At 31.6% G+C, this 11,681-nt stretch overlaps 2 protein-coding genes across 3 annotated transcripts; both read right to left on the bottom strand.

The window, feature by feature from the left end:
* Positions 1 to 493: 493 nt before the first annotated feature.
* On the bottom strand, positions 494 to 2,390 carry LOC135152109 (uncharacterized). Of its 2 annotated transcripts, none has more exons than XM_064091946.1 (2): positions 1,625 to 2,390; positions 494 to 583 (listed from the first exon to the last, which is right to left on the bottom strand). In XM_064091946.1, exons 1-2 carry the CDS (start codon positions 2,253 to 2,255, stop codon positions 579 to 581), a joined length of 636 nt encoding a protein of 211 aa, XP_063948016.1. In that variant the 5' UTR covers positions 2,256 to 2,390; the 3' UTR covers positions 494 to 578. The 2 variants fall into 2 exon arrangements, with proteins under 2 accessions (XP_063948016.1, XP_063948015.1); XM_064091945.1 differs by having other exon boundaries at positions 556 to 699.
* A 1,195-nt stretch (positions 2,391 to 3,585) lies between these two features.
* On the bottom strand, positions 3,586 to 8,807 carry LOC108219535 (UMP-CMP kinase 3). Its single transcript, XM_017393029.2, has 8 exons — positions 8,555 to 8,807; positions 7,505 to 7,565; positions 6,888 to 6,942; positions 5,528 to 5,645; positions 4,830 to 4,986; positions 4,593 to 4,673; positions 3,972 to 4,079; positions 3,586 to 3,886 (listed from the first exon to the last, which is right to left on the bottom strand). Exons 2-8 carry the CDS (start codon positions 7,532 to 7,534, stop codon positions 3,812 to 3,814), a joined length of 624 nt encoding a protein of 207 aa, XP_017248518.1. The 5' UTR covers positions 7,535 to 7,565; positions 8,555 to 8,807; the 3' UTR covers positions 3,586 to 3,811.
* Between the last annotated feature and the right edge of the window lie 2,874 nt (positions 8,808 to 11,681).

The raw sequence follows: 11,681 nt of genomic DNA, 5'->3' as shown, positions 1-11,681 counted from the left end.
TATCTATGAGTCATTAATTTCATTTTGTATTAATGATTTACATGAAATGATATAAATAGTAATGAAATTAAAAGAAAAAAAAATTGATTCCTGAAACCCATGTACCCACCTCCTCCTTGGGTATGAAAATCTCATACCTTGTGGGTTTGAGGAATAGGTTTGATGAAAGAAATTTTTTAACCAAACATCATATATGATATATGAGTCTGAAATGAACAAAATGCATACCTGATACCAGCGAAACTCGAACAAACGACCTCTAAATGTTATGTTACTTGAGAGATCTCAACAAAACTGATAGTCGTATTACAATAATTCAATATGGAATATACGGAACATACATAGAAGAGGCAAGGTAACCTCCTTGTAAAAGTAACTAAATCGAATTGATTGTTCATGAGGTATTACATAACGGCAAAAAAGATATAATAATACAAGATATCAACTACATCAGATGTGTGAACATCTTCAAAGATTAATTCAATATGTATGTCTCTTCACATTTAGTTTAACTTGCTGCTACGGGAGTGAAACAAACCTCGACTGCTTCAAAAACTTCTTCAACGGGCTTTGCAGCATCAATCTGTGAGCAAATAGCAATCTGAATAGCAGCTCGGCGGCACCAGCAGAGAGGTCATTAATTTAAAGAGATCATCAGGGACAGAAAATTAAGTTGGGTGTCTTATTCATGCACCCAGCCTATATTCATCAGGGATCAGAACACTAAATTAAGATGAAAGAGAGTTACGGGGACAGACGGACAGTACAACATAGAGCCATAGAATACGATTATAAAGAGATTATATATGCAAATAAATGTCAAATGAAAGTAAACATGTAGGTGGATGGATGAACAAGCTGATAATCCCTGTGACTTTGTTAGTTATCTCGTACTATCAGAAAATGTGAACCATAGATATGTAGAAAATGTTTTATTCCTTATACCCTGATCCTGTGGTAATGTTATAATCATAGTACATTATAAACACTAAGGAGATCAAAGAGGGAAATAGAAACCGCTAGAGTAAAACAGAACTGAGAGAAATATTATATTATATATAGTTCGACTGAGCAAAGAAAGAACGCAAAATCTCCAGAAACAGTATGGTTTTTTTTCTGTATATATTTTTAGTTTAGTTCTGAAGACTGAAATGAGTCATACACCTAACTTGTGTGGACTCCCTATCTAGGTAGCTTCATGCTGTGAAAGGCATTTTTGCAGAAATCAGCGGTCTAGAAAACTTGGAACAGCATTATCAAAGAAATTTGAACAATGTTGAAAGTGACAGGCAAGCGACATAAGCAAGTATACAATTTCATCCAACTGGCGACAATTTAAGAAATTTCTGATCCCTTACTAAGTCTAGAGGATATTCTACTCTTACAAAGTAAACAATTAATAAATCAGGTAACTTTACTAGTAAGAGGTTATGCGGAAATAATAAAAACGACTAGATAATACACAAACTGAAATGCAGGGATCCATAATTGCAATACCAAATTACAACTTGAGCTTAAAAGTTTCTGAGATAACCACAAGTTTTAATTCTCAAACCTAAAATCCAATCATTCACGGTAACAAAATAAATTAACTTTTCACAAGATGCATCATAAATATTTTAACCTCCTCGACGAAGAGTCCTACTGAGCGACTCCGCGGCATCTTCAGCTTGCATTTGGATCAAACGTGTCCTCTCAACATACAACTTCCCTTCCTTTTCATGCACAGCTTTCCACCCCTCCTCGAGTTCCCTTGCCTTGGCCTCACCCATCCTCCGAATCATCCCCTCCACATTTTCCTTGACATTTCTTACCAAAATCTCTTTCAAATCCCCCACTGCCTCTGTTTCGAGTGAGGCACATAAGCGCGGAAACAACCCCCAAAAATCCAATACCACACTTGCATTCCCATTAGCCTCACTCACCCTTTTCTTATCCTTCTTCTTAATACTCCTATCCTTGTTTCTCAAACCCTTGTCCACTTTCCTCTTCTTTGAAACCTTATCAGCCCTCTCCGCGGACCGCTTCTTATGAATCTTGGAAACAGTGTGCTTTGTATGGCTAGGTTTGGAGCTAGTAGGCGCTTTGGGCTCAGGGGGTTTGGGAACAAGAGTCAAAGCAGGGAGGGACTTTTGGGAGTCATCATCACCAGACTCTTGTTCATCCTCTGTCTCATCAAGTGATTCATCTTCTTGAGGCTCTGCTGCATGTTCTTCATCTGGACCTTGATCGACAGCTTTCGAATTTTTGGCCATTTGGGTTCAAGAAAACCAACAGGCGCTGGGTTTGTGATTTACGATGACCACAGTCCACAGCACTAGCCCCCTAGGATATATGTAACGCTCATATTATTTTTTGAATTTCTCTGCTTAGTGCTAATAGGTTTTTTGTGGATAACATGCTTGAGCTTTTGTAGGATTCTTTATGTGCACTAGGGAATTATGCCCGCGCTTCGCGAGCTCCCATTAAAATTAGTTAAAAATAAATAAAATCAAGCATTACGAATATGTTTTAAAAATATGTGAATTTATAATATTAGTATCAGCAATTTCATAGGAGAAGATGATCATGAATACTCCCCTTACTACGAAGAATTCACATATATCTGTAGTGATCCAAAAATGAATTTGTATCAAATGATATTGTTACTCTCTCCATCCCATTTTAAGTGTCCATTTTGTAAAAAAAAAAATCCCATAATATGTGTCATACTCTTTAACCCATGTAAAATTTAAAATTTATACTATTTCCAATATAGTATTAAATACAACCAACAAGCCCTCATAAATATATTTAGAAGCATTATGAATGTATAGTGTAATTTGAAATGAGAGAAGGTCCAATACACGATAATTAATGAGATACGTAATTAATATGTATGAAAACTAAGCTGATTAGTTGTGGAAAAATGATGATAAAAACATTACATTAATTGTTTCTTAATATGTGTGAAAATTGCAAAGTGGACACTTAAAATGGGATGTAGGGAGTATTATTTTATTTTGAGAAATTTTTATTTTAGTGGAGATTAGTTTGTTCAAATATAATCGTCAGATTTCTAATTCTTTAAATAAAAGCATAACCATGTCAAATTTTGAATAGGATGTTTTCATATATTTAAACATATAAAAACTTACAATCACGAGATAATCACTGAAAATGATTTTGAATACAGCTAAGCTATGTTTGGATAGACAATCAGGTGATGAACTGAAAATGATTTTGAATACCGTTAAGTTATGTTTGGATAGATGTTAATTTTGAAACTTTTTCCGCCACGTAGGTATTATAATGACTCTTATATTTGACATCGAAAATTATCAATATTTGATATAGAAAAAATTAAAATCTTGTTTATCAATGCGCAATTGCGCACAGCTTATCTGTATTTCATTGTGACAGTTCGAAAACCAGGTAATATCTATATTGAGTAATCGAGACAGTTCGGAAATAGCCTCAAAACAGGGACCAAACCTCTAACTACTTCTTAATGCAAGTTTCTACAGAACTATTAAGTTAAAAAATGAGTATCCTCTCCAACACAAACAAGTACAGCCGCTAATATGTTATGTTGCTTGAGAGATCTCAACAAAGCTGATAGTCGTATTGCCAAAAATCAATATGGAATATACGGAACATACATAGAAGAGGTAAGGTAACCTCCTTGTAAAAGTAACTAAATCGAATTGATTGTTCATGAGGTATTACATAACGGCAAAAAAGATATAACAATACAAGATATCAACTACATCAGATGTGTGTACATCTTCAACGATTTTTAATTCAATATGTATGTCTCTTCACATTTAATTTAACTTGCTGCGACGGGAGTGAAACAAGCCTTGACTGCTTCAAAAACTTCTTCAACGGGCTTTGCAGCATCAATCTGTGAGCAAATAGAAAATTTGGATTCAGTGGCTGCAATTGAAGAGCCGCAATGTTTTTTAGATAAGACTAATAGTAAAACATACCTTTCGAACTTTTCCTTTGGCATTGTAATACTCGATAACTGGAAGACTAGATTCCATGTACACCTTAAACCGCTTCTTTATAGTTTCAATATTATCATCTTCTCTTCCCTTCATATTATAAATGAACATTATTAAGAAGCTGGCTATTATAGAAAAAGAGTCAATACAATTCAAGAAATGAAGTCGGGGATTTCTGTGAAAAGCTTTAATCTACAAATTTTAAGCAATGAGAACTATGAACAAACAGATGGCATAGCATTTAAAAATTAGTACCAACAAAAACTAATTTGCAATTGAAGAATTTAAATATTTCTAAACTGTAATTCATTTATTATTTAAAGACGTTTATTAAATATCATGCGACTACGTTACTAGGAATACCTTACACTTTTCGTTATGGTAGCAAGACTCATGGGGTTATATCATTTAATTATAATTGTAAATTATAATCCGAATACATTTATGCAGCTATCAGCAGAATTCAAGGATATTTACTATTTATAAAGTTGGCTTGACCTTAATTTTTTATTTTAAAAATTTATGTAGATTCTATGCAATGAATACAATTTACAACATCTCACATTTATATACTATAATGCATATGAAACTCATTTATGTAACCTGGTTTCGGCCCAAAAGGCGCTTTTGCATCTCTTCTTCAGAACAATCAAAAAAGAGGACAAATTCTGGTTCAATTCCAGTCTGCATCATTTAAAATTGTTCAGAACTAATCAATGCATCTTAAACTTACATATATATATATACACACACACATATATATACACACACACACATATATATACATATATCCATAGTAGAGAAAAAGAACACATAGCCGTGGATGCAACAAAAACTTACAACAGCTTCAAATGCTGCCCGATTTTCCTCATTGCGAGGAAATCCATCAATCAGAAATTTGTCATTACCATTGTCCAGCATTGCTTTTTCTAGAAGCTTGATTGTCACCTCTGATGGAACAATCTTTCCCTCCTTAATCATGTTCTGAATCATTTCCCTAATATCGAGATAAAAGTGATTTCAGAAACTTCATACGAACACAACCAAGTTATGATATAAAAAAGCAGTCTTCCTCTTATCACAGAAAAATCAGGGTTCCTCAAAATAATTCTTCATGACTTGTACCATGAAGTTTAGACTTATAACACTTAAGCCCGATATGGAAACATCCTAAGATATGCAGGGGAGGCTAACCCGGGCTAGAGCCCCGACTAAGCTGAAAGAATAAGTGATTTTTTTTAAATTAGACATGTTTTATCCTTGTATATCAATAAATCAATATATCTGAGCCCCGCCTTATCTTGGACAATCACTAAAAGTTTATTATTCTAACTTCCTGGGTGTTTTCAATTCCTGGTTCCACCACTGAAGATATGCCCAAAACCCAAAATTGAAATTACAACAAGAATCATAAATAATATCCCACAAAAACACACTACAGAAGGATCTGTAATACTTGAACTTTGTACCCCAATGTCGTATCTTTTATGGAGTAAAGCAGGGAATCATCTGCTGTATAATGGAGAAACAGAAATTACCCATTCTCTGAACCAGACTTCATTTCCGCTCTGAGAAGATCACCGGCACTAAGATGTGTGTATCCAAAGTGCTGTACAATATTTGCGCACTGAGTACCCTTACCACTGCCTGGGCCGCCTGCTCAATTGAATTAAGAATACATCAGCAATAACATCACTAATCATAGAGGACAAAACAGATAAACTGAGACATTGAGGACGACCGGAATCCATAGAAACTGGCAAGGGCCTATAACATATATATATGGAGTTAAAACTCCAGTAAAAGTGATAATTAGCTAATGGTGATTGCTTTTCTTGAACTAGGCAAACAAATATGGTAGAAATGATAATTCAACAATTAGATATATTGACAATCAATCATCAGAAATATATAAAAATTTGAACTCCGTTAAAATTTTAATTTTGAACTAGTGCTTCACTTGACGTACCCATGTTGACACATTCAGCTAAGTCTAGGTAACAAAAAACAAAACAAGGGTCGCGCTCAAGAGAGAACCAATGCTTAAAATAGAACCATAGAACCACTAAGATTCTGCTGCAGAACCCTGTATTTTCAATAGATTTTCAGGATCTAAATCTAAATACATGTTTTTTTGCATCGTTGTGTGTGTTTAAAAATAATTTTAAGATATAATACATAAATAAGACATTTTTTTCATGTAAAGTTCTGCTGCAGAACCCTAACTAATACTAAAAATAAGGTAAGGGTTCTATGCCTAATGGTTCTATGTGGAACATGACCCAACAAAACAATTCATTTTGAGCAAAAACTTACAACCAGTTCCACTAGATAATGCAATTCGCAGACTGACTACACACTTAATTTTAATCCTACGTAAGAACAATAGAGTTATTAAGTCAAAACTCTGTATTTGTTATATCCAGTGCTTTCTAAAAGGTAGAAACACTATTTCTTCAGGCTCAAAGCAGAAACTAATTAGGAACCAGTAACTTTTTCAAGAAAAAAAATACATGGAACTAGGAACTCACAGCAACAAATTCAATACAATAAATACATAGAAATTTAGAACAGGTGCAATGCAACAAGAAGAAGAAAGTAAAGCACAGTTTTCTTGCTAGATTTTCATAACGAGAAAAGTGACTAGATCTGTTGCCTTCCACCAAGTGTTCATACAGGAAATGAAGTCAGTTTCCTAGGAATAGAAGTAATCCTAAAACGTTTCACAAATATGAACCTTTTCCAGCTGAAAGAGTTAAGCTACTAAACAGGTGAAAGCTACATATATACAAGATCTCCACATTACAGGAGTAGCAAAGCAAATATTATTTTTAATAGTACAAATAATTCGGCTCATTGTGCAACTACATATGTAGGTAAGGAATTCAAGTTGCTCACCCAGAACAAAAATAACAGTGACCTTCTTATTAGCAAGTGCACTTCCATTGGCCTCCTGCAATCAGCAAAAATGCCACTCTATCAGAACTTAAACAAAGTGTATCTCATCCAATAGATATATATTAGTAGATCATAACAGAATCTATTATGCCTGAGGACATAGCATTTAGAAGACTTGGTGCCATTAAAAATCACCATTACAGCCTAGATAATTTATTTTGGATTATTTGGATGAGAAGAGTGAACTCTTATTATATACTTCTCATATGACCCTGTATGTCAGACATAAATGTATGATCTATAGAAAACTTACACGCCACTAGATAAGTAGGACAAATTTCTGTAAATTACTACTAGTTTCTAAAATTTTCTAAAATATTAAGTAGCAATAAGATAAAAGTTTCAATCTTTTCTTCCTTTAGTTCTGAACTTCACTTGCATTTTGAAACTTGCAGAATATTAAAACAACAGGATAGACCTCGAAGTGAAACTATTAATAGGGTGTGTCAGTATCTCAGATCCATGTAAATTAAAGTTTGGTATGACTATGACATATATCTCCCAGAACAGAGTTTTAAAATACGACTAATATAACAAGTTATTGAGACCATGACTACCTTGTTTGAGGAATCAACAACTGACCCCATGTTCGAGAAGTATTATGCCTTCCAAGAAAATCTGCATAAACCCGTGAAACTTATTAGTAAACACCACAATGGCAATTATTAGAAGTCTTTTTAGAGTATATCTTTGTTCTCAACTCTTAATAATTTACACAAGTACCAATGAACTAATCACTTAAAATCACATACAGTACTATTAATCATAGGGTCTAGACAACTACATTTATTTAAGTAGAGTATTTTAACTGGTGGAGATTTTTGTGCATGCAAAGGGCCATCAGCCCATCATTATTAATGGAATTAGAACCAGTAGAAAACCGCCACCTAACTAAAAAGGGGTGTTAGGGTGTGCCCTTGAAAATCCATTAATCATATACATAAAACTCTAACAATGAATGAGGAAGATACCAAACAAACAAGACTTCCTTTGAAATCCAAGATCTAGCCCTCAGAACAATCATGTGATCAGATCGCAATTGAAAACACATTTTGATAACATAATTCACCATCTCTACTTTACCTTCTAGTTTAAAAAACCCAATTGCTATCCTAATACATCCAATTCCGCAATACATTTATTACTTGAAACATAAATAAAATACCATTATCCAAATTGTTCTAGACAGATAGCAAACACAAACACCTAAATCAAAGAGAAAAAGAATCCCTCCATAACCATTAGATATGTTACAAAATCAATTTCAAAGGAACCAGCTAGATCCAATGCAATACTAATCCAAAACATCTATATATCAATTACAAAAATATAAAATCAAGATCATAAAACTCATTTCAAAAATAAAAAAATACCACCCTGATCACACACATTTCATTACAAACACAACAGATCCAACATCAAATAGATTCAAAACTCATATATAACATAATTCAATCAAGTACAACATCCAGATCACACAATCCCTTACAAAAACAAAAAAGCATTGATCTTCAAACATAAAAAAACAAAATCAAACCAAGATCATGAAAGAAGAACAAAATTTTAATTACATAAAATGGGTAAATGAAAAGGAAATAGAAGCTCACATTTTGCAGACAAAAATGAGATCTGGGTAATAAGAAAACAAGTACGAGGAACTCGGGGGAGTTTTGTTTATGTATGTATGTGTATGTCTGAGTGTATATATAGGAGAATTGGGACGAGGGAGTAGTTTGGAAAAACGGCAAAGGGGTGTGCGCAAATTGCAAAATGGAAGTAATAAAATGGGTGTTTCGTCGGTGAGAGTATTTACAGGGAAGCTTTTCGTAGTTTTGACGCCATTTCTTGCAGGTTTAATCACACCGTCCATTCAGGACTCGGCATGTGTACATAATTTTGGTATACAGTATAATACTTTCCCCGTCTCATTCAATTATATATGTTATTTTTCCATACTCAACACGTATTTTAAAAAAAATTTAAAATATAATTTCATAACTTTTTTAAAATTTTATTTTATAAAAATATTAATATTATATTTTTATACATAAAAACAAAAATTCTTGTAACTTTTTAAGTTAAAAAAACTATATTTTATTGAACTATTAAAATACATGTCGCATTCCCGTTCCAAATATATGCTATTGACGGGACCGATGGAGTAATTATTAATATTAGGATCATAACTCGGCCATGTAATTTGATATGTGACATATATATATATATATATATAAAAGGTTACTCCAGTGAGAACTTCTTAAAATGAGAAATGTGAGAACTTATTTAATTTATCATATTTTGGCTAATCTAAATATCAAACTAGTGGGAACCCAATATAAAAAATGTATATAAAACTAGTCTCTCCCTAGCTAGTCACAAAAAAAATTCAAAAAAAAAGTCCACTGCCACATCATCAGTGATTTTTTTTTATTTTTTTTTTGGCTAGCTAGGTGAAGACCTTAATGATATACATTTTTTGTGAAGGTGCCTCTGGCGGGACCCTTCAAATAAATGAGATTTTGATAAATTAAAAAAGTTCTCACGATTCTCATTTTAAGAAAATTCTCATTTAAGCAAGTGCCTATATATATATAGGTGATACTCATCTTTTGGTATAAAAATTAAAAATCAAAATAAAATACTTATAAATCACATCGAAATCTATCAAATATAGTATGCAAATTGATTATTGAGAGATGAAGAAATATACTGTAAAATAGAATTTTAAAAAAAAATAACTGATTGATGAGAAAAATCAAATTAAAAACAAAAGGATTTTGTGGAATCATGTGGAGGATGCAGGTTTTTGTGGAATCATGTATGGGAGGATACGGGTACAGGTTCATGAAATACGAAATTACATGATAAAAAAATTGTATTAAAAAATATTTTAAAGATATTTATTGATTAAAATTATATTAATATTTTTATATATAATATACATGCTAATATGAAACATTTCGGATCGAAAACAGGTTTTAAATTAAGTACACGAAATAAAAATATAGACATATATGATATGACACTATATGACACGATATTTATACATATATGATATGTATAAATACACGATATTGCACAATGATCATGATTGCCGACTCTAGTCACACCAGTGTTATGCGTCGCACAATTTTTTATACAAAATTAATTTATTAATATATAATTTCAAGTATAAATTATTTATACATTATTTATGCAATTTTATTATATAAATATAGATATATATTTTCTTTAAAAATTAATATATATTTCTTAAACCCTCCTACATTTGGTCATCTATATATGTACCCGTATTATATTAACGAAATATATAGTAGTTTACTCCTCATTCCCGAAGTGGTTCTCATGTCGATCTAATATTAGTTATCAAATATTAATTTGTTTTTAGATCTTTTATTCAAAAAATAAAATAAAATCTATATATATATATATATATATATATATATATATATATATATATGACTTATAATATATGAATTTACATTGCACAATTACATATATTTATGATATATTTATATATTATTGATATAATTTTTAAAATTTTTATCTTATGAAATTATCATTATATTTATTCTATATATTTAAAAAAAATATTTAGTATCCGACCATGATAAAAGGATAAAAGTTAAAAGAAAATCAAGGTATTCCTTGTGTATTTGTTTAGGAAAAAAGTGGAGAATTTTTTCTCCCAAATCATTGGAAAAATTAAAGTAAAACGATATTTGGAGATTTCATGGGAAATTTATACTATTACTTTTATATGATCAAGTAGATGCAACAATAATACTTAAATAAAAAATTTGGTATGTGATGGTTGTCAATAAACAAATGAGTACAGAAGAAATTAATAGGAGACAACATTCTTTATTTCTGTGTCCGACTTCCAATGGCATCATCACTCATATCATCATATCTCACTAACCTTGTTGCAACTTATCCAATTTACACATGTGCAGATATATTCTCCAAAATTCATTACTCCCTCCGTCTCCGTGGTGGTTTACGTTCACTATCTGCACGCATTTTGAGACTCATATAAAGTGCTTTATAGTTGTATAATTTTTTTCTAAAATTTTCATTTTTTGAATAAAAATTTAAAAATCAAATTTTTATTCAGAAAAAAAATTAAAAAATATACTATGGAACTATACTTTAAATGAGTTGGAATAGCGTGCCGAAAAGTAATGTAAAGAAATGAGGGGGACAGAGGGAGTATAATTTTTTTCTAAAATTTTCTTTTTTTGAATAAAAGTTTAAAAATCAAATTTTTATTCAGAAAAAAAAATTAAAAAAATATATTATGAAACTATACTTTAAATGAGTTGGAATAGCATGCCGAAAAGTAACGTAGAGAAATGAGAGGGATATATGTTAGAATGAATGTTGCTATTACTTTTCGTTTGTTCTTTTGAAAAAAATTGTATGTTATCTTCTTGGCCTGTTGTCCATCTTTCCTAGGTTTTCTTTAGCTTCTTTTGCATTGCTGCACATTGTCCAAACTCTTCGTCTTTTGTGTGTGGCATTATAATTTGCATTTGCAATGCACTAAGATATATTAGCTCACTTGAACTTCAAAAGCTCAAAATCTTGAAGTGTTTGCCGTCCTAAGAATCTAGAGGTAAATTCTATGTTGTATACCATCTTAGATTTGTATTTTCTTACAGCAAGCATCAACATATTATACATGAACTGATGAACAAAAAAGCAAAATGATTTCAGTCGATGGCCAGAAGA

Source organism: Daucus carota, chromosome 4 (assembly GCF_001625215.2).
Source record: "Daucus carota subsp. sativus chromosome 4, DH1 v3.0, whole genome shotgun sequence".
Lineage (NCBI taxonomy): Eukaryota > Viridiplantae > Streptophyta > Magnoliopsida > Apiales > Apiaceae > Daucus > Daucus carota.
The sequence above is the reverse complement of the archived record's forward strand: the minus strand, read 5'-3'. Positions and strand labels throughout refer to the sequence as shown.